Source organism: Paroedura picta, chromosome 12, assembly GCF_049243985.1.
Source record: "Paroedura picta isolate Pp20150507F chromosome 12, Ppicta_v3.0, whole genome shotgun sequence".
Lineage (NCBI taxonomy): Eukaryota > Metazoa > Chordata > Lepidosauria > Squamata > Gekkonidae > Paroedura > Paroedura picta.
The window spans coordinates 7,848,150-7,874,017 of record NC_135380.1 but is presented as its reverse complement, the minus strand read 5'-3'; the positions used below and the strand labels follow the sequence as shown (position 1 = coordinate 7,874,017).

Sequence of the window (25,868 nt, the reverse complement as noted above, 5' to 3'; positions counted from 1 at the left end):
CCCTGAATACATTATTAACCAACGACAAGCTATTGAGCCTATAATAGCACAGAATGACCCAGGGTGAGCCAGATAGCTAGCTATTCATGGGCCACACTGGTATTTGAGGGGTTTGACTGGATTTTTATAACTAAGGCAGTGAATTTTATCATTTGGAACGCGACCCATTTATTTTGGTTCGCAAGTAATATTACAAGTTTGGACCCATCCAATTGCCCTGGTTCTCTTGTTAAAACATTAAAGTGTTCCTGAAAATCATTCACGATCCACAGCAAATTTTGGCCACCAAAAAAACCACGCACACCTGGTACTCCACAGATCTCTGGTCACAAGGACAGACTTGCTCATTAGACAACGTATTATTGTAAAGACCTCATAACTCTGCTAATGGTAGGATAGCCAACCATGTCTTAGTAAAGGCCTTCCTATGCTCAGAATGTAATTGATCAGTAAAATATGCTGGAAGATTTAACGGACGGGGAGAAAGCTGCTTATAAAGGGAGGCTACTCTTTAGGTAAAGATATCAGCCTTAATACAAAGTGCTGGCTAGTCAACGCCATTGCCTTCCCCATAACAAGCTATGGATGTGAAAACTGGACCCTAAAGAAAGAAGACAGGAGGAAAATAGATGCTTTCCAATTATGGTGTTGGTGACGAATGGTGTGAATACCATGGACAGCCAAAGTTACCAGCAAGATAGTTTTAGAGAGGAGCAAACAAACTGTGTCATTAGAAGGAAAGATATTACAGCTAAAGTTCACTTACTTTGGTCATATCATGCAATCAAACTTGTTGGAAAAATCATTAATGCTCGGCATGGTCAGCGGCAAAAGGAAATGTGGTCGCCAAAGGATCCATTAGCTCAACACGATCAAAGCCGATACAGGGATGACCATGAACCAACTAAAAGAAGCAGTCAGAGACAGGGGCGCATGGTGGAGACTTTCCTATAGAATCACCGAGGGTCGGACACAGATGACATCATCATCACTCTTTAGGTGGCTAATGATACAGCAGGGGTAGTCAAACTGTGGCTCTCCAGATGTCCACGGACTATAATTCCCATGAGCCCCTGCCAGCATTCGCTGGCAGGGGCTCATGGGAATTGTAGTCCATGGACATCTGGAGGGCCGCAGTTTGACTGCCCCTGTCAGCATCAACTTGAGTACTCCTATCCAATGACCTTTGTTTTATTAACTTTTTGGCTCCTCAGAACCCTAACCTTCATAGATATTCTTCAGAGAAACTAAGTTTGGCAGCTGCATTTAATGCATGATTTTTCCATGAATTACATTTCATCTTACCATAAGCCAGGATTAAAAGAAAACTCAGGAGTGGATAGAAAAGGATTTTCAAACAAAAAAATTAATAACACCTTTGAGGACTTGAGTTGATATCAGAGGCAAGGACAAATCAGATCTAACTATTGTAACTGGTTGTAAATTTCCAAATCCCCAGATTGGAATAACTGGGACAGTACCTTTGTTCTGTACATTTCCAAAAGTGGGGACACCAACTGGCCTTCTCTTTTTCTATAAGATTTGATGATACCAAATTATGTTTACACACGCAGTGTGTACTAACCGCTAGAATATATAGACAATTACCCATCCATCGCCCGGATATGGGGATGGGTCTTTCTACTAAAGATTTGTCATCATTGCTTTGTCATAATTTGCTTTGTCATAATTTACATGTAATTATTTCTGCAGTAAAGCCTAAATTGTTTCAGCAGCCTTCTGAGGTCTAGGATACAAAGTCTCATCAGCATGACAATTTGCCACGGGCTTCCTCTGCAGAGCCTTGCTTGGTGGTCTGCCATCCAACCACCAACCTTGCTTTGCTTCAGACATCTGATGAGGTCGGGCTAGAACAGGGGTAGTCAAACTGCGGCCCTCCAGATGTCCATGGACTACAATTCCTAGGAGCCCCCTGCCAGCGAATGCTGGCAGGGGGCTCCTGGGAATTGTAGTCCATGGACATCTGGAGGGCCGCAGTTTGACTACCCCTGGGCTAGAACATACTACCTTCCCTTCCATATTCTGTTCATGGGAACACCATCTATAGCAGACTTTCCCATCTTGTTTACTGTTGAGAAACCCCCGAAACATTCTTCAGGCTTTGAGAAACCCCAGAAGTGGTGGGATTGTGCAGAATATGGTTGGGAAGCAGAGCTGTGTACATGCCCACCCAGGGACTCACCCCTTCCCACTCCCTCCCCACTCCCCTCCCTCCATCATTGGCCATATGGGGCGGGGGCAGGTCAATACAACCATATATGGCCTTATGACCTGATATATGTCTAACGAATTTTATATGTCAAATGAATTAACTTCCACCCATTCAGGAAACCCTTCCAGGGCTGCCAAGAACCCCCAGAGGTTCACAACACCCTGGTTGAGAAAGCCTGGTGTATACACATGCACGAGCTGCAGATATTCCAGCAGCAGATTGAAAGCAATTTCAACAACCGTGCTCCAAGGCATTCACCCTGAACTTTGGAAGAAATGCAGAACTTGCTGCAAGACCACCTACTGACTGATTTCTGAGACTTCCTTGAAAATGAGGAACAATGGCAAGCGTTTGCACCCAGCTATGCTCATACTGAGGTTGCACTGCCATTCTGGACGATCTCTTGCGGAATTTGCCCCGCAACTGACCAGAGTGACCATCTCATTCATGCTGAATCAGAACGTTCATCTCAGTTCTTCTTGTCCTCACTTCGAGAATTTGACCAATTTACCTTCTCTGCATCCATCCAACAAATTACTGATTTCCAGACCTCAAACCTTCCCAAAGCTAGGCTTTGCTGTTTGGGAAATTGCCTTTCTGGGAGCAGTCCCAAATCATTTTGTGTTTTTTTTTTAAAAAATCAGATTTACCCAAAGCAACAGCTGTTGCTGTTTCCAAAGGAAAGCGGTGCTGATTACGAGCATAATTATTGAGTTTAAAAACAATACAAGAGGCTTCATTAATCCCCCAATAAAGACGCGGTTAATATTTAACTGGCATTTATTTAAACTTACAGTAACTGTCCTATTAAATTTGAATTAAGTGTGCATTTGGGAGACTTCCCCCAAAGCCTAGTTGAGACTTTGCTGCTGTCGATCCTTCCGGTGTGTGCTCTTTTACACAGATTTGTGCACCTAGCCATTTAAAACAAAGAAGCACAGTTTGCCCTTTAAAGTCTAGTCATTTGGGGAAAGAGTTTGCTGTCCCATCCCTGTAAAACTCTCTTTCCAGAGTATGTTCTAATTGCTTTGTATCTGTTATTAACAAACGCAGCGGCTGTTTTGTTTGTGGGAAACATCATTCCAGGAATGCTAGGGATACCGACTGAATTATTTTCAAGACATTCCAATTATATCCAATTAGGGTTTCCAGGAAATACAGCTGTTCTCCAGACTGCAGAGGTCAGTTCCCCTGGAGAAAATGATGGCTTTTTGTAGTGGGTAAGAGCAGCAGTCTAATATGGAGAGCCAGGGTTGATTTTCCGTTCTTCCACATGAAGCCAGTTGGGTGACTTTGAGCTGGTCACAGTTCTCTTAGGGTTGTTCTCACAAGGCAGTTCTCTCAGAGCTCTCTCAGCCTCACCCATCTCCCAGGATGTCTGTTGTGGGGAGAGGAAGGAAAGGCAGCTGTAAGCCCCTTTGAGACTCCTTTAGGTAGCAAAAAGTGGGGTGTAAAAACCAACTTTTCTGCTGCAGCTTTGGAGGGAGGCCCCTGTGGCCTTACACCTCACTGAGGTCCCTCCCCTCCCCTCCCCTCCCCTCCCCTCCACTAACCTCTCCCCTCCCAGATCTTCAGGTATCTCCCATGTCAGAAGTTGATAATCCACCTTCTGTGTCCCATTACTATTACCTTACTAGCCTCAAACACGGTCTATGAGATGTATGGCAAATGTGATTTTGAGAAGAGTTATTATTTATTTTGTGCATGGCATATGTTGTGTAGCCATGATATCTGAGGATTGTTGGGCAGCCAGGCAAGGCATGTTTGGAGACGTTTTGCCTTTGCCTGGTTCTGTGTCACAACCCTTAGTGTTTTCTGGGAGAGCTACCAGCCAATTCCTTGGAGGTTCCCCGTTCAAATGCTAGCCAGGGTTGGCCCTGTTTAGCTTCTGAGATCTTATGGGGTCGGCCTTCTTTGGGCGACTCAGGCTGGGATGTTATAAAGGGTGTCTGTTGCCAAGGCTTCGCCCCTTCACCTCTCCAAGCTGAACTAAAATGCCTGGCCTAAGTCCCCTCGGTTTCTTTTTGGAGCGGGTGACTGAGGACCGAATGGCACGGCTGGATTCGGCTCAGGGTCGAGCCACTGCTGCCCCCATCACACCCGGGACACATAGGGCTGCTGTACAGAGTCAGGCCATTGGTCTGATATGACTAACATTGTTCTCTCTGTTGGGCAGCTGCTCTGGGGGGAGATGAGCTACAATTCCAGGGCAACCCCAGGCCTCACCTGGGGACTGGCATCCCTTCTTCCACCCAAGAGGCCGCTTTGAGTCCCATCTGACTTTCTAGGTGTGAAGCAGCTTTTTGAGCTGCAGAGTGTATGTGGGGGGGCACAAGCTGTAGCCGTGACTGGGATGCCCTTGCAGCTTAGGCTGGCCGGGCGGGCCTCCTTTAAGACGTAAAGACATTTTAAAAAGGTGCTTTTCTGATCCAGCCATGTGCTGTGCTCCATTATCCCACACACGCACACATCTGCACACAGTGCCGACTGGCCAAACTGTGTGTGTTGTCTGCCAGGAGAGGGGGGCCTTTCGCTTTGTTAGAAAGCAGGAAGGGCCTGGGCTGCTACTGCCTGAAGTCTCCATGCCGGTAGCTGTGCTCTCCGGGCTGAGCAGGCATCGGCTTGCCACGGAAGCCAGGACAGATGAGTCTGGCTGCCTCATCGGGAGCGGGAGGCAGGCCCAACCTGGCCTGCCGTTCCTATACCTTTCTGCTGAGATTTCCCCAAAAGATTTGGCATCCCTCTCCCACCTGCACCACCGCTCTGCCTTTCCCACGGGCCTTGGAGCTTTCTGGGGGCTTTCTGTTGTGGGGCTGGTGAATAATTTAAGTGCCTCTTTATATATATATATATATACCACATGTGTGTGTGTGTGTTTATTGTGTTTATTATCTGCGGATATTTTTAAAACCTGAAGCGATTAAAGCTGTCAGGGACGAGATGAGAAATTACAGGCTGATTTATGTCTACATTGTACAGATGCAAAAGAGATGTAAGTGGCAGGAAACAGGGAAGGGCTCCCAGCTGAGGCTTGGCGCGTTCTGGCGGGGCGGGTGGGTGGAATTCCATCCAGAAAGCAGAGAAGAGAGCTGGGATTTCAGTGGGAAAGGAAGGTGTGATTCCTCAAGAGCTTGGATCCGGGCCTGTTGTTGCGCGGAGTCGGACTTATGGGGGTGCTGCTGCCTCTGGCTGGACAGAACTGGAGTGCTGGTTGTCGTGGGTTTCCCAGGCTGCATGGCTGTGGTCTGGTAGTTTGTGTCCCTGTTGTTTTCCCCGATGTCTTCAGAGGTAGGACACAGCAAGATGGGAATATCTCCATGCCATCTTGCCCTGTCCTATCTCCAAATATGCCAGCCGCAGTTACAGGAACTAAAGCTACCAGCCTATGGACACACAGCGCAGAAAACCCACAAAAGCCAGTGGACTGGCTGTGAAAGCCTTCGACAATTCAGAAATTGAGCTGCTTAGTCAACTGACTTGGACCGGAGGCTGCTGTTGCTGTAACATAGGAAACCTCCCCGCAAAAATCTGAAAATTCCCAAACCCTTCAGTCTTGTCTCAGAGAGGAGGTGCTTCAATGTCCTAATCACTTGGGTTCCCCGTTTCTGTATTGGTTCCAGTTCTAAAATAACCGTTCTGAGAGACGGTGACCAGAACTGCTCAACGTATTCCAAATGAGGTCATAGATCAGAACATAAGAGAGACCCTGTTGGATCAGGCCAATGACCCATCCAGGGCAACACTTCAGGTCACACAGTGGCCACAACCCAGGTGCCATCAGGAGGCATCTCCCACTGTTGCCCACAACCCAAAGGCCAAGAATACAGAGCAACACTGCCCCAAACATAAGAACATAAGGGAAGTCATACTGGATCAGGCCAATGGTCCATCCTGTCCAATACTGTGTCACACAGTGGTCAAAATCCAGGGGCCATTGGGAGGGCCACCAGCCAGGCCAGAATACCAGAAGACCTTCCACTGTGGCTCCCCCAAGCACCAAAAATACAGAACGTACCTGGCTCCCAGATAGAGTGTTGTTGTTGTTATTATTGTTCCATCTATACCAGGGGTAGTCAAACTGCGGCCCTCCAGATGTCCGTGGACTCGCTGGCAGGGGGCTCCTGGGAATTGTAGTCCACGGACATCTGGAGGGCCGCAGTTTGACTACCCCTGATCTATACCTTGTGGCTAGTAGCCACTGATATACCTCTGCTCTATACTGGGGCATTATATATCGAGTGTTTGATTGTCAGTCTCTTTCCTGATAATCCCTAACAGAGCTTGATGTAACACAGAGTCTCAGCCAGCTCGGACCCCATTCGACTTCCCTTTATGTTGGGATTTGGCTTGTTCCACTGGGCACCCCTTTTTGCTTCCTAGCATCAAACTTCCTTGCTACCCGCTCTCCCATCTTGTGGCATTTCACCATCTTGAATAACATTGCATCATGGACGCCTATCCCAGTGAGCGAGTTCTACGCCAGGGGTAGTCCACCTGTGGTCCTCCAGATGTCCACGGACTTCAATTACCGTGAAGAAGAAGGAGAAGGAGGAGAAGGAGAAGAAGAAGGAGAAGAAGAAGAAAAAGAAGAGTTGGTTCTTATATGCCGCTTTTCCCTACCCGAAGGAGGCTCAAAGCATCTTACAATCACCCTCCCTTTCCTCTCCCTACAACAGACACCCTGTGAGGGAGGTGAGGCTGAGAGAGCCCTGATATTAACTGAAGAAGAATAAGAGTTGGTTCTTATATGCCGTTTTTCCCTACCCGAAGTTGGCTCAAAGTGGCTTACAGTCGCCTTCCTTTTCCTATCCCCACAACAGACACCCTGTGGGGTGGGAGAGAGCGCTGATATCACTGCCCGATCAGAAGAGTTTTATCAGTGCCATGACGAGCCCAGGGTCACCCAGCTGGTTGCATGTGGGGGAGCGCAGAATCGAACCTGGCATGCCAGGAGTGCGGCATGTCCGCACTCCTAACCACTACACCAAACTGGCAAACGCTGCCAGGGGCTTATGGGAATTGTAGTCCATGGACATCTGGAGGACCACAGGTTGACTAGCCCTGTCCACGCCATGTAGGCCCGTGGTACAGCCTTGTCCAGACACGGAGTCGCAACGGAGTGCGTAGCTGAGGGTGCTGGATTTAGCGAAAGAAAGGCCTTTGTTTCAAAAAAGCAAAACTCGTGGCATATGGAAAATGAAATGAGAGCCTGCGCCGTTAGGGTAATCCCTCCGCAAGGGACCGGATCAGGGTTTGGAGGCAACCAAGAAACCTGCCCACGAGAGAGCCCTTCTCATTCTTTGCCGTTGTGCTGATCTGGGACTTTGGGAGTCTACTTAGTGCGGCTCTGCAGACACAATCAATAAAACTCATACTTTATGTACCTCATTACTGAGTCCCCTTGTCGTAAAGAGCTTCCAGTAACCTGGAGCGTAGCACCGCAGATACTGGGAAGATGTAGGCGAGGGAGGATTTAACATTTAAAAAAAAAAAAGCTATAGTGCTGGCAGGAAAGAGAGCCCTCAAGCTCTGAGCCACACCTATGGCTGGAACATTCAAAGCTTCTTTCCCCTGACCAGGCCACGGTTTCGTCTAGGTCAGCATGGCCTATTCTGACTTGCAGTGACTTGCCATGAGTTTTGTTGGAGAGGAAGACCCAGGAAGAGATCCTGGGACCTTAAAGGTAAAGGTAAAGGTATCCCCTGTGCAAGCACCGGGTCATGTCTGACCCTTGGGGTGACGCCCTCTAGCGTTTTCATGGCAGATTCAATACGGGGTGGTTTGCCAGTGCCTTCCCCAGTCATTACCGTTTACCCCCCAGCAAGCTGGGTACTCATTTTACCGACCTCGGAAGGATGGAAGGCTGAGTCAACCTTGAGCCGGCTGCTGGGATTGAACTCCCAGCCTCATGGGCAGAGCTTTCAGACAACTGCCTTACCACTCCGCGCCACAAGAGGCTCTGGGACCTTATGTATGCCAAAATCAAGTCTGATGTTTGCCATTTCCGATGATCTGCTGTGTACGTCGCTTTATGACATGCTTATGCCAGTTAGTCTTACTGTCTTGCTAGATAACGCCCAACCCCCATCCCATCCCATCCCTGGAACGTTTTGTCTTTGAAGCTGCAACTGGTAAAATGTTAAAAACAGTAAGTGATAGGAAAGCCCTCTGTCTGATTTAGTACACCCATCCTCTCTGGACAATACCAGCACGTCTACTAAATAGCCAAAAAATTTCATATTCATGTGTTTCAGTTCTCCCCTGCTTGAGTGACTTACATTGTTCTCTTCTCCTCCCATTTTATCTTTACAACAATCCTGTGAGGTAGTTTAGGTGGGGAGTGTGCAATTTGGCCAGGGTCACCCAGCAAACTTACATGGCGGAGCAGGGATTCACACCTGGGTCTCCTAGATCAATGGTCCCCAACCTTTTTTATCACCGGGGACCAGTCAACGCTTGACAATATTACTGAGGCCTGGGGGGGGGGGTAGCCTTTTGTCGAGGGATGCCGCCTGAGCCCCTGCTCCGCTTGCTTTCCCGCCAGCACCCCTGACTTCCCGCCAGCAGCTTTCCAGGGCTGTAGGCTGAAGTTTTTCACATCCCCAGCTACTTGATTGTTCTAAGTGGAGATGCTGGGATTTGAACCTGGGACTTCCTGCATACCTAGCAGACGCTCTATGGTTGAGCAAGGAAGCTGCAGTCCCTGATTATGTGATACTCTACCCACTATCCCCCATTGGCTTATTTTTGGCAAAAGAGAGCTTGCAAGTGAGCCTTGTTGCTAATTGAATAGGCCCTAGAAAGAAATACCAGAATTACTCTAAGCATCTAGTCCTTAACCTCTGGATGGTCCGTCTTTTATGGCTCCCTTCCCCCCTTCTCTAGATCCGGAGAAGGAAAAATAGGAAACAAAGCAAGCAACAGCCCCTTCTGAGTTGCTTTTTTTTCAAAATTCTCCCAGGCTGTTAATCCACGTCCTTTCACAAGTGCTCGAGGCACGCACCCAGTAATCTTAAAAAGAGATTGGAAAGTGAGAAAATAAATAGGCCTCGAGGAGAGGGGGAAAAATATCCCCTCCTCTGGTGACCCATCAGCACAAGCCATAATAATAAACCTTTATTATTTTATGGAGCGTCTTCTCTGCCTGGCGTATCTCGCAAGGCTCGAGATTAAATAGCACAGTTAGCGAATTAAATAATAGTTTACCAAGGATTGGATGACTCTGGGGATTAGTGCCAGGGCCGTGGAGCCTTACACATCTAGGTCACCAGTTTGGAAGCCGGCTCGTGTGGGTAGCAATTTTTAATAAGGTGGCAATGTCTAATCGCTGGCGGGGGCTGCGACGTGGAATGAATCGGCAAGTCCTGGGTGGGGGCAGGAGAGGGGAGGCCATTTAGTCATGGAAGCAGCTTGGAAGTTGGAAGCTAAGAATTCAAGCACAGCCTTGTGCTTGTGGGTGCGTGTGTGGTTTCGGCAAGGGCTTCTTCACAGGTCATCCATAATGTGCACAGAGCTGCCGCCTCTGTAGGCTGGGAGCAGACTCTGACCACAATCAGACCCTTTGCAGGTGGACTGTTTTAGAAGGAGGCAATTGAGCCGGATCACCGTGGAGCATCCATATGCAGAGGCAGTGTGCTTCTGAATGATAGATGTGGGGAAGGTGTCCTGGGGACGGGCGTTAGATGTAGGAGAGTGAGCAGCAGTTGGATGTTCTAAGGTTCGGAAACGGATGCACGTGCGAACACAGCTAGCTCTACACTCTGAACCATGCAGATTTATTGGAATATTCAGGGTGTGTGTGTGTGTTGTGGCTCAGTGGCAGAACTTCTGTTTTACATGCAAATGTCATGGGTTCAATCCTTGGCATCTCCAGTTACAAGGAGCAGGCAGCCTCAAAGCGGCTTACAAACCCCTTCCCTTTCCTCTCCCCACAACAGACACCCTGTGAGGGAGGGGAGGCTGAGAGAGCCTTGATATTACTGCTCGGTCAGAACAGCTTGATCAGAGCCATGGGGAACCCATGGTCACCCAGCTGGCTGCATGTGGGGGAGCAGGGAATCGAACCCAGCTTGCCGGATTAGAAGTCGGCCCTCCTAACCATGACACCAAGCTGATTGTGTAGAGGTTGCATCACATTCCACTCACAACTGGCCTTGCGGCATCTGAGATAGGCTACTACCTAGTTTTGCCAGCCTGCAGGTGGGTAATAGAGAAGGCGACCTGTCAACAAGAGCAGAAAGTCAGAAGTGACAGCTGACCTACTGTGTAGTGATGAAACAAAATCCATCTTTATTCCATCGCATGTATAAAAAGGTAAAGGTATCCCCTGTGCAAGCACCGAGTCATTTCTGACCCTTGGGGTGACACCCTCTAGCATTTTCTTGGTAGACTCATTACAGGTTTTGCCATTTCCTTTCCCAATCATTACTGTTTTACCCCCCAGCAAGCTGGGTACTCATTTTACCAACCTTGGAAGGATGGAAGGCTGAGTCAACCTTGAGCCGGCTGCTGGGATTGAACTCCCAACCTCATGGTCAGAGCTTCAGACAGCATGTCGGCTGCCTTACCACTCTGCACCACAAGAGGCTCTCATTGCATGCATAGTCAAACCCAAAATGTGGACCAGTTAATTACACATTTTCAATATCGTTTTCTCAGTGGCTTAAGTACCGAAATAAAAATTAATTGCCATAGTACAATATTTTTTAAGTCCATAAAGTATCTTTGCGTCCAAATAATGGTAAAATGTGTAAAGTCATTACAGACGTTATATTGCCTATTCGTACAGAGAAGTGCCAATGGTATATCCTTGTTCATTAATATTTGTAATGCCTTCTAAAAGAAACAATGAAAACAAAATTAAAAACAAAACACACTTAGATCGGTATGCAATAAATGTATATTTATGTTGCAAACATTCTATTAATACCTGACGTCAATGGCATGGTAACTGTTTTTGAAATGCTTTGGCTTGAATTGTAATTGGGGGAACCAAGTGACAGGGGACACAGCCTACAGACCTCGTACGTCTGTCGTAGTTGGCCGTGTAACGGGGTTTAGAGCAGGGGTAGTCAAACTGCGGCCCTCCAGATGTCCATGGACTACAATTTCCATGAGCCCCTGCCAGAAAAACCGGCAGAGTGTTAGAGTCTCAAAAATGCTGAATCATTCTTAAAAGAGCTTCATAAGAAATGCAATAAATCTAATTCAGAGTTTAGGCCGCCGGCATGTAAAGACCCGAACCAATTAATATAAAAAGGCTCTCTCTGAAGGAAAAGTTTAGCAATTTTAAGTTTCCTGTTAGGTTTTGAAAATATGTAATTAACTGGTGCATGCTTTGACCTTGACTCTCCATCAGCCATTCTCAACTTTTTTGCCATTGAGAAACCCCTGAAATGTTCTCCAGGCTTTGAGAATGCCCAGAAGTGGTGTGATCATGCAGAATATGCTTGGGAAGCAGAGCTGTGGATACTCCCACTTGGCACCCCTGTTCTTCCCACCCCCTCCAGGCCCATCATTGGCCATTATGGGAGGTGGGTGGGTCAGCTTGACCATATAGGGTCATATCATGATAAATGTTTAAGGCACACACTCTTAATTAATTCACTCCTGTCCATTTGGGAAACCCTTCCAGGGCCCTCAAGAAACCCCAGAGCTTTGCAGAATCCTGGTTGAGAAAGCCTGGCTCAACATCCTAAGGAATACAGAAGAATTTTATTTCATTTCAACACAGTAGCCAAGCTGTCAGTTTCTTTTGACTTTCAGCCTCGTGGTGGGGCCTGGAGATCTCCTGGGATTCCAGTTGACCTCCACTTTCCAAGACCAGTTGTTCTGGAGAGAATGGCTGCTTTGTAGGGTGTCCGTGTAGCAATATGCCTCATTGAGATCACTTCCCTCTCCAAACCCCATCCTCTCCAGACCCTACTCTCCCCAAATCTCCAGGAATTTTCCCACCAAGAGTTGGCTACCACAGCCTAGGTTCTTCAAGGCCAAAAGTGGCTGCTGTGATAAACCGTCAAAACGTTGGTCAGAGTGCGTTCTTTCCCTCTATTTTCACACTAATCTTTAATTGGACACAACGGGGACTGAACCCTGAAACCTTCAGTATGCCAAACGTGTGCTCTACCATCGCTCCAATCCAGAGTCAAACTTAATAGCACTGGATTGAAAGCTACTCCATCAGCAAAAGGCACCGGGATATGGATATTTTTTTTGCCACATTTCCCTTCCCCCAGCATTTCTTTCAAGCCTCTAGAAAGGTGATTCCTGGCCCAGAGGGGCTGCCTGTGTTTTCAAGAAAGAGACAATATGGCCCCCTTTCTCAGTGTGGGCAGATGCACATTTGCCAGGGCAGGTCCCACAGCTCTGGGAGACAACTATGTGGAGGTCTGAAGGGAGCTTTTGGCATTCCACAGGGCCTGTGAGATGGAGCTCTTCTGCCAGGTCTATGGTTGAGACCAGCCCAGAAAGATCTGATACTGCTCTGGTGTAGGAGAAGGAAAGATCTTGAATTTGGAAGCCCGCACCAGCCGACCATCGCTATGGGTGATGGGTCAGCACCCAGGGGTCCCCCTGAGACTGGAGGATAGCTAGCACTATGGGATTTGTAATTGTTGCTGCCATAGGGGTATTTTAATGGGACCACATTGTATATTTAATGGGGGTTTTAGTGTGAACAGTGCGAGCCAGCTTGCTGGGAGTGGCAGGATATAAACTGAAACATAAATAAAAATAAATAAATAAAAAGGTTGCCAGCTTGGGGTTGGGAAGTACCTGGAGACTTTGGGGGTGGAGCAAAGAGTGGACAGGATTTGGGGGGCGGGGCGGGAAGGGACCTTGATGGAGCATAATGCAGGAAATTGGTCTGATCCCATCGGACTCTTCTTTGCGTCTGCCTCTGAAGTCACCCAGCCAGTTTTTAATGAACCAGTCGGGAGAAAGATTCTGCTTAGGCAGTCAGGCTGAAATGGAAAATGTCTGTCCTTTTTGTGCTGTTCTCCTAATTGTGATTTACCAGGGAAGCAACTCCTTGGAGAACTAACGCAGAGAGAGAGAGAGAGAGAGAGGGAGGGAGGGAGTTGATGATATTCACCAACATCAAGTTTTCGCTTCCTCATCCTCGGCCCACTTGATTTGTTTAGAGTGACCCAGAAGCTTAGGGAGGAATTTCTGATGTGATTGCGGTATAATTGAAAGCATCAATTTAGTAGCCAGAGTATTACACTGTGCTGTGGTTTAATGGCTGATTGTTAAAAGTGATTGGTTGCCTAATAAGCAAATGTCCGTACAGACTTCAGCAGGATTAACTCGGAATGTGTCTCATTTTTACCCGTTCCTTCTTGGATAGAATGGAGGGCAGTGAGTCAGTTTAACCTTACGACACACCTAGAAGGTAGGCCATTATAAGATAAACATGTGACTGGCCCATGCTTGCCCATTGAGCTTAAGGGGACAGGAGAGTTTTGAAACCAGTCATCACCAGTTCTAGCCTGATATTAGCCCAAACACCATGTTGGCTCTTCGTGGAGTAGGTGTTTCCAACAGTAACCAAAGTGAGCCAGATCGAAGCACCGTATGGCCTCCTTGGCATCAAAAGATCAGCCCACATGTTATTTATTTACTTCCTTTTAGACCCCCACAGTGGTACCCAAAGCAGTTCTCTTCTGCATCATTGTCACAACAACCTTGTGAGGTAGGTTCGGCCAAGCGGATGCAATTGTCGTGAGGGTGTTTGGCATGCTTCCGTGGCTAAGCAGATCCCAGAGCAAAACTGAAATCACTACACGGCACTGTCTCTCGGCTTGACGCCCCTGGAAGGATTTCCCAAATGGGTGGGAATTCATTACTTTGTAATATATTTTAAGCATTTGTTAAACATTTATCAGGAGACGTGACCATATAGATATGACCTCCACCCCCGCAATGGCCAGTGATGGGCCTGGAGGGGGTGGGAAGAGAAGGGACCCCAGATGGGCATGTCCACAACTGTGCTTCCTTCCCAACCATATTCTGCACGATGGCACCACTTCTGGGGTTTTTCAAGAAGAATGTTTCAGGGGTTTTTCAGTGGTAAAAGAAAAAGTTGAGAAAGGCTGGCTTAGAGTTCCAGTGGGTGAGCGCAGAAAAAGAAATGCGAAGGGCCACTGTTACTAGGAAGCTTGTCTTTGTGGCTCTTTCCTTGAGATAAAGGATTTTTTCCCTCCAGGCTGTCTAGCACTTCTCCCGGGGAGGGAGATTATATATAGAAATAATAATTCAGTTAGCAAATAGCAGAGGGGAAGCATGAGCTCATCTACCTATAGAGAAATGAGGAGTTTTCATGTTGTAAGGCAGGGGTAGTCAACCTGTGGTCCTCCAGATGTTCATGGACTACAATTCCCATGAGCCCCTGCCAGCAGGGGCTCATGCCAGCAGGGGCTCAGGTGGAATGTGAAGCAAACTCAACGCTCCCTTCTAAGGGCTGGGTCTGATCCACATGGAGGATTTTAAGGCCTGTGGGCCAGGGACTGTAATTTGCAAAGGCCTCACTGGCCCCTTTTCCTTAAAGTAGCCTGGCAACTGTCTTCTTCCAAGGTGGAGATCAGGGACTGACCCTCAGGGCGTTAAGGAAAGAACTTGCATGGGCCCTTGTGGGCTCTTATTTTCCCCTCACTATATCCTGAAAGCAAATCTTTTAAAGGGAACAAGCTTACTCATTCAGCTGCCGGTGAAAATCAAGTTGAGCCCTGCATAATTTTACAGGTTTTCTTTGTGTTTACTTCATGACTGCTCTGCCTTTGGGTCCAAAGAGGCCCCCAAATGGCTCCTGTTGTTTCCCTCTTGTCCATGTTTGTCCTCACAACCAATTGGGGCAAATGTGTGTGACTGGCCTGAGGTCACCCAGCAGGCTTCCACAGCAGTGTAGGGAGTAGGGATTTGAACTCGGTTCACCCATATCGAGGTCCTAAACTCTAACTCTGGCTGAGAAAGCAATGCGAAGATAAAAGGTGGGCTTTCATATTGGCCATGAACTCCCCCCCCCAAAAAAATTGTTATGTTTCAGAGTCTTGTAGATATGTAAGAGTCGGTGTGGTGTAGCAGTCTGATTCCCTGCTCCTCCTCCACATGCAGCCAGCTGGGTGACCTTTGGCTACCCATAGTCCTGGTAGAACTGTTTTCCTAGAGCAGTTCTTCCAGAGCTCTCTCAGCACCACTTAACTCACAGGGTGTCTCTTGTGGGGAGGGGAAGGTGATTATAAGCCACTTTGAGACTCCTTTGGATAGTAAAAAGTAGGGTATAAAAAACAACTCTTATTCTTCCTTCCCGAGCCAAGAAGCAGACCACAAAGTATCAAACTGCATGGGACATCTTCTTTGAGAGAGGGAGACTGCGTTCTCCTAGAGCAGTTCTACCAGAGCTCTCCCAGTCCCACCTAACCCACAAGTATTCTGTTGTGGGGAGAGGAAGAAAAGGCACGTGTAAGCCGCCGTGAGTAGTGAAAAGTGGAGTCCAAAACCCCAGTGCTCCTTCTTCTAATGCCCTGGAGAGCGGCTGCCAGTGGGTGCAGAAAACCCTGACCTCGGTAGACTGGAGATCTGAGTCGCCTGGCTGCATTTGAGCCCAGGACCAAGTTCAGATATCTGAAGGAGGCTGGGTGGGGTGGGTGGGGGACTCCTTCTCCCTTTTGTTCCGAGCCCTCTAGGCAGGCAGCCGGCATCTGAAAAGGCTCACCCCTCCCCGCCCAAAGGTATACCTGGCCCCTCAAGGGTTAAAGCAGGAGTCTCTCTCTCTCTCTCTCTCTGTGCCCCCCCCCCCCCCCGCCCGGCAGTCCTTGGCTAAGATGAATGTGGCCGGGCTGCGCTCCTGCGAGCTGTCTGTGCCGGGGAGGCCGCGTGCTGGTCAGTGATGGAGTTGCTGCCATGACAACCCCTGGAAGTCAGCGTGCGCGCGCGCTGGCGGGAGACTGGGACGAGGCGGCGGCGATGCTCCGCGCGAGGAGGAGGCGGCGGCGGCGGCGGCGGCAGCAGAGGGGCGCTGGGCTGCTCAAAGTCGGAGCCTCCGCAGCAGCAGCAGCAGCAGCAGCCGCCCTGGGCGCGCCTCTGCCGCCCGACGCCCTCTGCTGAGCCCAGCGCGCTCCCCCCGGGCCGAGCGTGCCGCGGAGCTGTTGCCGGGGCGGCCGCCGGGGAGTTTGGCAACTCTGGCGAGGGAGCCCCCGGCGGCGCTGCCAGCCCCGCGAGCACGACCGCGACCCCGCCGGCCCAGGGGCGCTCCTCCTCCGCCTCCGCCGCCGCCGCCGCCGCCGCGGGCCAAGTGAGCGGCATGGGCTGCTGCTGCTGCTGCTGCTGACGGGAGCCCGGCTCGGAGCGACGGACTGGCGCTTCCCCGCCGAGTGTGCGGCCAGGCCGGCATCGCTCTGCCCAGCGCCCTCCTCCCGCCCGGGGACTTCGCGCGCCGCGGGGCCGGCCGGCGCCCCGCTCCTCTTGGCGCACCATGCGGCTCGCGGGGCTCGGCGCGGCGCGTGCGGGTCGGTGCGTGGCGGTGCTGTGTCTCAGGCTGCTCTTCCTTGTGCCCGCAGGAGTGCCCGTGCGCAGCGGAGAGGCCACCTTCCCCAAGGCCATGGATAACGTGACCGTCAGGCAAGGCGAGAGCGCCGTCCTCAGGTAGGAGCCGGGGCCGGGGGGCAGGGTGGGGGGCTGCATGGCTGGATGGGGGTGGGGGGGGTGCGCCAGAGGTGTGCAAGTGGGCTGGCACGTGCCAGGGCTGCCAGGCGAGCCAGCAAAGTCTCTGGGAGGGGCCGCCAGACAGGAGGGCTGCTGCCCACCCACCACCCGGCGGCTGGCTTTTTGGAGTCTGGGGGTCTTGGGTCTGATCGCTTCCCTACAGCCAGGCTGGGGCAAAGAGCAAGCTGGAGAAAGGTGGTCGTGGGAGGGGGGAGAGGAAACCCAGCGTATGCAGATGTGCAGCCAGAGTGGTTTGCTTTGGGAGAGGCAGGGAGGGGACCAGGTGGCTTTTCCTCTGGCCAGCGGCTGGTAAAGAAAGGAAGGGAACCCGTGGTGGGGACTGACACTTAGCTAAGGGATGGGGCTTCCCCTGCCCTCCCAGAGTCTAGCCTTTGAAAGGATCCGGGATTCTGATTTCACCTGTTTCCCTGCTGTTGCTCCTGAGTTTGGCGCGGGGAGACGGAGGATTCTGTGCATCCGCAAGGGGGATGTGTGGCGAGGAGGGGATGCGCCCCGCTTCTAATGATCTGAGCTTGTAAAGCGAAGCCGGCGTTGGAAGAGTTTGCCCTGTCATTGGGATTTTCTTTTTCTTTGGTGGGGGGAAAAACAAAGTTATGCGTTTGTGTGCGTGTGCGTTCTGCAGGAGCCGTCTGGTTCCCTTTGCCGAGCTTAATACGCTGCACGGCCCTCGGGTTGAAAAAGGCAGAGCGCGAAAGAGGCCGTTTTGATTGCCAGCAGTGGAGAGATGCGGGAGCGCAGGCCGGCGTGCCACGGTATTCGGGCCGCTCGGAGGCATCTCCTTCTCCTTAGGATGAAGTCCTAGGAAGTGTTGATGTTAGCAGAGGAGATTGGCACAGGATGCTGGTCCTCGGGGAACCTTGTGGGGGGGGGGGGAAGAGGCCCGCAAACATCCCACCATTGTTAACCCACTTGAATGTGCACGGTTTGCCCCAGCACATTATGGACACAATAGGCTGGTGAAGGTGAGGAGAGCCCCCTTTTGGAGTTCTGTGGCACCATGTTGCAGTTTTCCAGGCCTAATTTGGAAAAAGAGAAATGGCTGTCAAACTGGTTTAGGCCTGAGATGTGTTCTCTCTTCTCTCTCTCTCTCCCCCCCCCCCCCCGCTTGTGAAGGTTTGACGAATGAGTTTTGATTGGCAGGAAGAACCTGGTTCATTGCTGTCTTTGCAATTGGCAGGTAGAGCCTGGTTCAGTGCTGTCTTTGCCTCCCCTCGCTGATGCATGGCCATACTCAAAACCAGAGTGGTGAGGTCTTGAAGTGTGTTGATTGCTCCATCCAGATGCAAGCATCCTCCAGTGGCATGGTGGCAATCCACAGGTTACTCTGGGATGTGGGAGCGCCTGGTTTCTTTCATGCTTTGTGTAAATGTTTTGAGTCCATCCTCCTCCAAGTAGTTTAGGGTGACATAAATGATGCCCCCTCCCATTTCCATCCTCCGTAAGTTGGCCCAAGGTCACCCAGTCAACTTCATGCCCAAAGGCAGCACTTGGCTGAGCGCTTGGCTCCATCATCTGCATCTTGATATTTTCCCCGCTTTCACCATGCAAGGGTAGAAGAATTTAGACCTTCAGCTTGGAGAATCTGACTTCACTGCATAAGCCGACTGTGCAGTCACTATGCCACGGCCCACCTTCCTTCCTTCCTCTTCCGGGATCATAGGAGGGTCTTCACCCAAAGGACTGGGCAGAGACCAAATGGCTGCATGCACGTTTCGCGTTGTGTCAGAGTAAAACTGCACCCGCCTTTCTCCAGAGTAGTCAGGTGGTTGGCTGGGCCCTCCCCAGTGGATGATGCTCTGAAGTCGTTCACACCATGAGTCAGCAAAATGGATCCCGACAGAGGGATGATGGGAAACAGCAGCGGCAGAGCGCAGGTGCTCAGCCTGTGGGGAGAAACATCTTGCAAAAATGTGGCAGACTTGAAGGCCTGGTTCCAGGACCCCAGGGTCTCCTTGGCTGCGTCCCAGTTAGCAAAAGCAGCACTAAGCAGCTGAAGTCGTTGGCTTAGCTATGCTCACTAGAATATCTGTTTATTTTGAATAGCACATGGCAGCCACACAATCTCATGGGCCAGTGTTTCAGCCCCCGTTTTCCTGCTGTGGAAGCTGGCTCTTTGCTTACTATTAATTTACTCTGCAGCAGTCTGCTCTCGGCTGACTTCTGAAGGTGGACCAGCGTATTGAACTGACCTATGGCAGGTTCTTTTAAAAAAGAAAACATAGGAGTGCATATTGAAAATGGTACCTCTCACCACGTACTAGCAGCAACACCAGCCTATTCAGCAACATTTCCTGGGGAGCTGGGGAGGAAGATGGAAGGGAAACCATGCACCAGTGTTGTGCGCGCATGGGTGTGTGCATTGGCATGGGAGTGCGCTAGAGTGAAGGTTCATCTTGCACGCTTGGAGAGAGAACCTAGAGATGGTGGGGATGGGACTGAAATGTGAAAACTGCCAGGTTTAGCTGCTCAAACTGGCAAAAGTTTTTTAAAGGACCAGGACTCAACAGGAGTCAGAGACCAGAGAACTACAGCTGCAAATAAAGACACTAACCTATAGAACTGCAGCCAGCTACCATAGGCATGTAGCTCCTTGCATCTTCAGCAAGCATTCTTGCAAAACATATTTTATTTATTTGCATTTACTTGAGTATAGCTTGCAAAGTTTACAATATTTCTACCTTGGAAAGATTGGAGGGGATTGCATAATGAAATGTAGGCTACAGGCAAGGTAGAATGAACAAACTAAATTGCTCCCAGCCACAGAAAGGCCAAGATAAATGTGGCTGGAAAGATTTTTCTATCAAGACTCTGATGTCTGCACTAGAAAAGGTTCCATTTAATTATCCAACAGGATGTGAGCTTGGATCCCTTGTGTTCCAAAGCAAATAGCTATTAGATTTCAAACGTATTTGGAATAGACTCTTAAAAATATTATAACTATACAATTCTGCTCTTCATTCCTCAAAAGGCCAAATCAGGTCCTGGCTACTGTCGTATCTACCAACCTTACTGACAAAAGGGTGAAGACAAAATGGACTTTGGTATTATTATGTTGCCAGATTACTACTTACCTAGCTGGAGAATTTTATACATCTGGCCAATTGTCAAAAACAGAGGATGAGAAGGCTGGGGGGGGGGATCACATTGAGTAGTTCTGAATATTGTGTATGTGAATGCATCAAAGGCATTGCATACATGTGTGCATTTGTAGCACAGTATGTGTGTGAGGACTTTGCCATCATTAAACGGGCAGGTGGTATGTGTCAATTTTGGAAGGTGCCTTTGGAAAGACAGAATTCACGTAAATCAGATCCTTAAAAACCATATGTCCTTTTGTATGTGTGTGTGATTTCTGTACATGCTCAGGGGCATTTGAGCTTAGGGGTCTAAATTGTTCAGTGGCAACCTTATGAGGGTAAGCCTAAGCAGCTCCATTTGGGAGTAAGCCTGTGTTATCCAGTGGGGCTTAACTGCCAGCCAAGGGCCTTTAGGACAGATCCGGGTGTCTATATACCTCCAAATATCTGTCTCTGCGGACATGATCTGCTGGGTACTGCAAACTGGGCTTTGTACACGGGAGAGGCTGGTTGCACAACCATGGTTGTATTTTCCTTCCCGCTGCAACCATACAGGTCCCTGGCACCTCCTTGTCTGTTCAGTTTTCCACATGTGCTATTTGATTGTTCTGCAGGATTTCTAAGTCACGGCTCATGTTCTAGACCAGGGGTGGTCAAACTGCGGCCCTCCAGATGCCCATGGACTACAATCCCCATGAGCCCCTGCCAGCGAATGCTGGCAGGGGCTCATGGGAATTGTAGTCCATGGACAACTGGAGGGCTGCAGTTTGACCACCCCTGGTCTATACTGTCATCTGTCTCCCTGCTGGTTCTGTAGAAGGCTTTTCTAAGAAGAGACACACTTTATATTTTAAAAAAAGGTATACATCTGCCTGTCTGTACCATGGAGATTAGGATCTTCCACCAGCACATCCGCACATCACTGTCTCTTTCCCTGCCCCGACTTATTCCCTCCGTACTTGTCGGACCATCGGAATCCTTGTTATCGGATCTGTATTCATGTTCCTTTCCAGGGTTCAGACTTGTGGCTGGCCGTTCCCATGAAATATTCATCTCATTTTGATGTTCGTAAAATTCAGTGCCTGATATTTTTCATCCTCTGAAATTATTTATTTCAGCGCTCCGGACTATAAAAATATAACGCTGACCTGCTTCTGTCTGCTCTCCTCCTCCTTCCCTTTCCTGGGGATTATTGCGTTTTGAAAAGGCCTGGCATTTCGGTGTCCCCTCCCCTCCCCTTTTGCAGCGGGGTGAGGGGAGGGTGGATTCTCACTCTGTTTCTGATGAGGAAATGAGTGGCAAAGTCCAGGTGAGCAATTCTGCCAATGGCTAAGGGAGAGTTATTGACTGCATTGAGCCAGCCAAATTGTGTGCACACCCATATGAAGGACGGGACTTGTTGTGCACCAGTGGAAGAACTTATTTGCCCCCTTGGTGTAGTGGTTAGGAGAGCTGACTTCTAATATGGTGAGCCGGGTTTGATTCCCTGCTCCCCCACATGCAGCCAGCTGGGTGACCTTGGGCTCACCACAGCACTAATAAAGCTTTTCTGACTGAGCAGTAATAGCAGAGCACTCTCGGCCCCACCTATCCCACAGGGTGTCTGTTGTGGGGAGAGGAAGGGAAGGGGATTCTAAGCCCCTTGGAGACTCCTTAAGAGATATAAAAGCCTACCCTTCTTCTGTAGTTCCATGTTTCAGGATCTGAGCTGGACTTTGGGAGGTCGGAAGAGAGTAGGCCACACCCACAAGTCCTAGGAGGGAAGGTTCAAGATATCCAAGAGGGGAAAGGACCAAATGGATTAAGGCCCAATCGCTGAAAAGCCCTGCTTGCAGCCCTGGTCCCATTGATCGACAATTCAACGGATTTTCGATGGATCTAAAAAGGCCATTGCAATATGCCTCGCATAATCAGAGGGTTCGGTTTCCTTTCGTCGTGACTTCATGCCAACCTTTTTTTGGGGGGTGGGGGTGGGGGAGGCTTGTTTCCAAATCCTTTTCAGAGCGCACTCTCAAAAACAACTTCCTTCCTTCCCGCTAGCAAGAATGGCTTGGAATTAATCTGCAATCATGTCGTTTGGGAAGAAGAAAAGCTAACCCCGTATGAAATGCGAACGCACAGCCAGCAACATAAATAACGCAGAACAATGCCAACTCATGAGTGCCACGGAGCGGCTCGGTCGGCAGGCGGGATCCGAATGCTATTCCTACCACCAGCCTCTCAGTGCTCTTTGATTTGGCCCGGGAGAAGAGCAAGCCTTGGCTCCTTTAATGGGAGGGGATGCTGGCTTGAGTGACACCAGTTGCTCCTCTCCCCCTGCTCACGTTTCTCCACTGGAGCCTGAACAATGCCTTAATCCAGGGGTAGTCAAACTGCGATCCTCCAGATGTCCATGGACTACAATTCCCATGGAATTTGTAGTCCATGGCTCATGGAAATTGTAGTCCATGGACATCTGGAGGACCGCAGTTTGACTACCTCTGCCGTAATCTTTTCAGCAGCCAAGACTGGATGTTTGACTCCCCCAGAATCACTATGGAAGTTCATAGAGGGTGGTGGTTGGCCTTTAAGGCCCTGATCAGAGTCTGAACTCTCTCTCTCTCTGTCTCCTCATGTCGGCTGACCCAACTGAGAAGCTTTCATACAAACAAACTTGTGACTTCTTGCTGTCTTGTGTCACATGTTTCTGACTCACCAAGGGTGTGGTTGGTTGTTTTTACATTAAACAACAACAGCGAAACTTTTGGTTTAGGACTAAGAAGAAGCTATAGCTATGCCATTCTGCCTGGTCTGCTGCTCTTACTAAGCCTCTGAGCAAGCAAGGTGTCTGCCTATTTACCCTTAAAGCAGACTTGGTTATGCTGTGCTAAAAATGTTCCATGCCTACTTTATACCTATATAGGTCCCGCCTGGAGCCATAACTCATGTCTTTTGTAATATAGGTTACTCATTCTTGGCCCTTGTCACAAATATTCTAGAATGGAAAAAAGGCAGGGAGGCATAGCCATCCTATGACTGAGTGGATTTCTCTAAACCCCGTTGATTGACACCGTTTCTCTAAACCTCGTTGATTCCAACAAGAGTAAGAACATTTTGGATGTTCTTTATTCTCTTCCACTAGAACGAATGTGGGTGACTGTGCTTAACTGGAGCTGGATCATGCTCAGAGCATCTAAAATGAGCACCAAAATGCTTTGTGTTTTCTGTTAACGATGGCTCCTGATGTATCCATATATTCCAACTCTCTCTGGAAGGTAAGGTCTGTCGGAACGACTGGCACAAACTTGCACAAACCTCTCTTGAGGACTAGTCTCTTAGAACAAACACCCCAAGGACACCTACATAATAAGTGAATGCAACTCTACCATATCCTAAGTAAACACCCAGAAAGTTGGGTTGTAAAAACCACTGCTCGATCATAAGGTGAGTTATGTGCTGCTGAGTTAGTGCTGAGTTAGTGCTGCTTTGGTTTGGGTTTATTTTTTTTTAATACCTGCAAGTTTAATGCCTTATCAAAAGCCAAATCTCTCCGTTGTTTTTGACTGGCATTAAGAAGTGCTTCAGAATAATCCAGCAAGAAGCAAGGACAAATCTACCAGAGATCATCGCCAGCTTTCTTCTTTCATAGCCTGAGAACAGATGGTTGCTGCGCAGGGGTACACATGAGGTGTGCAGAAATGAGATTCCACAAAACCTGGTCCGGAGCATCCACCGTCATCCACCCCGGCCAACCTGGTTTGGTCGGATGCATGCAAATAGCGGAGGTGTTTCAAAAAGGAGCCAGGGGGAGCTGATTTCTGCTTGTGGAGGAGGACCGAGGAAACACAAGTCAAATGGCTTCCAGGACGAGCAGCTGGTGAAATATCACCCCCCCCACACACACACACACACACACACTCACACACCGAAATGGGCGATTTTGACCAACTCAACATTTCCAGCCATAAACAGCACAACACCTGCGTCTGTTTTATCAGACACACGCAGAGCGCCAGAACGGCTCCAAGGAACATTTGTCCATTTGGTTTGCCGAGTCTGGTGTTGTGTTGAAAACGGCCCCCTTCTCTCGGCTCCCCTCCCCTGGATGTTCACACCGCCCGTAGCTGTGGACATTACAGACCTGACGGTTAAAAGGGGGGCCCTGGTTCCCGAGGCAGCCTCCCTGAAGCCGTGAGAATAATGGAGAGTGACTTGCCAAATTGGCCACCTTGAATTGCTCCTACCTTCGAAGACCTGATACGAATTATGAGTTCACGAGGTAGTGCTTAGAAACACATGCAAAGAGAGGTTGATTGGAGACGGGCCTGAGCTCTGGAATATGGAAAGGAGGCAGGGAAGGCATTTGTACGAGCGTCATTAGCTACAAGCCTTGCTGGCATCCATTCCTGATGCAGCTGTTGCGTAAGGATAACAAGAAAAATATTTATAAAACGGCCTGGCTTCCAACAAGAGAGATGGAACAGTTCTTTCAGTGGGATTTATGTGGTTGACAGGGCAGTCTGAAGTCATTTTGGATCCACCCAAACTGGAAGTGGGTTGAGAAATTCCTGGAGGTTTGGGATTGGAACCTGGGGAAGGGCAAGGTTTAGGGTAGGAAGACCCCATAATGCCATTGAGACCACCCTCCGAAGTGGTTGTTTCCTCCTGGGGAACTGCTGCTGTCTCCTGAGAGCCCGCGTGGAGAGTGGTTAAGAGTGGTGGCTGGAGAACTGGGCTGGATTCCCCACTCCTGCAGCCAGCTGGGTGACCTTGGGGCAGTCACAGTGCTGTTCTCACAGAATGGCTCTGTCAACTCTCCTGACTTCACAGTGTGTCTGTTGTGGGGAGAGGAGGGGAAGGTGATGGTGAGCCCCCGCGGGACTCCTGCAGGGAGTGAAAAGCGGGGTATAAAAAGCCCTGCTCTTTTTCGTCTTAAGGAAATCAGCAGTAAGTTCGGCAAGTGGAGGCCGGCCACTGCATCCTGTGCCCAGTGAACTCAGAAGAAGAAGAATTGGTTTTTCTACCCTGTTTGTGGCATGCCGTTCAGGATGACCCTGTGAGTCTCTAGCATGGCCATAATTGTTTTGTCGTTTGTTTGTTCGTTTATATTTCCCACCGCTCCCAAAAGACGGCTCGTTGCAGATGGGACTCCAAGCACCTCAGAACATCGTTCTCCCTTCCTTTACTGCCTCACAACAACAGTCCTGTGAGGTAGACCAGGCTGTGAGTTTGTGTCAGGCCCAAAATCACCCAGCAAACTTCTGGTGGTAGAAGAGGGGATCCGAACCGGCGTCTCCCATGCTCCCACATCTGCCCAGCCAAGCAGTGGCTCTCCCCTGAGGCTCACCGGAATTGTAGTCCATACACATCTGGAGAGCCACTGTTTCATCACCCCCTGCACTATACCACATTGGCTTTCCCACTTGGTGGGACTTTCCCAACTCAGCACTGGCAATCAGGAGAACAGAGACCCCATGAGCTCATGCAGAATGCCTTAGCCCAGCCTTTTAAAACTTTTTGAGTATGGGAGAGCTGCTGAAATAATTGTTCAGACTTCAAGGAGCCCAGAAGTGACATCAGTTGGCCACGTCCCCTGCCACGCCCCTGGAAGTGACATCACTACCTGCCCCCTTAGCCTTCCTTTTGTTCCCTCCCTCCTCCTTTGCTAATGCCATGGTAGTTCTGCCTCATGTAGGCCAGGAAGAAGAGTAGGAGCAGAGAAAACAGCCCAGGCCCCCTCCGCATACCATGCTGCTTCAGATCTCCCAAGGACCCTCTTCATGACTCCTACTGACCCCCAGGGTTCATGGACCCTTGGTTGGGAATCCCTGCTTTAACCAGAGCAAGCTCTAATAAAT

General features: G+C 49.5%; 1 protein-coding gene across 7 annotated transcripts in view; it reads left to right on the top strand.

Moving 5' to 3' along the window:
* Positions 1–25,868, top strand: part of LOC143821347 (protein CEPU-1-like) — a 761,945-nt gene that overhangs the window by 437,585 nt on the left and 298,492 nt on the right. For all 7 annotated transcript variants that reach the window (XM_077305210.1, XM_077305209.1, XM_077305207.1 and 4 more), the window contains exon 2: positions 16,789–16,873. In XM_077305210.1, coding sequence (XP_077161325.1) covers positions 16,789–16,873 — 85 coding nt within the window. The remainder of the gene's footprint in view (positions 1–16,788; positions 16,874–25,868) is intronic.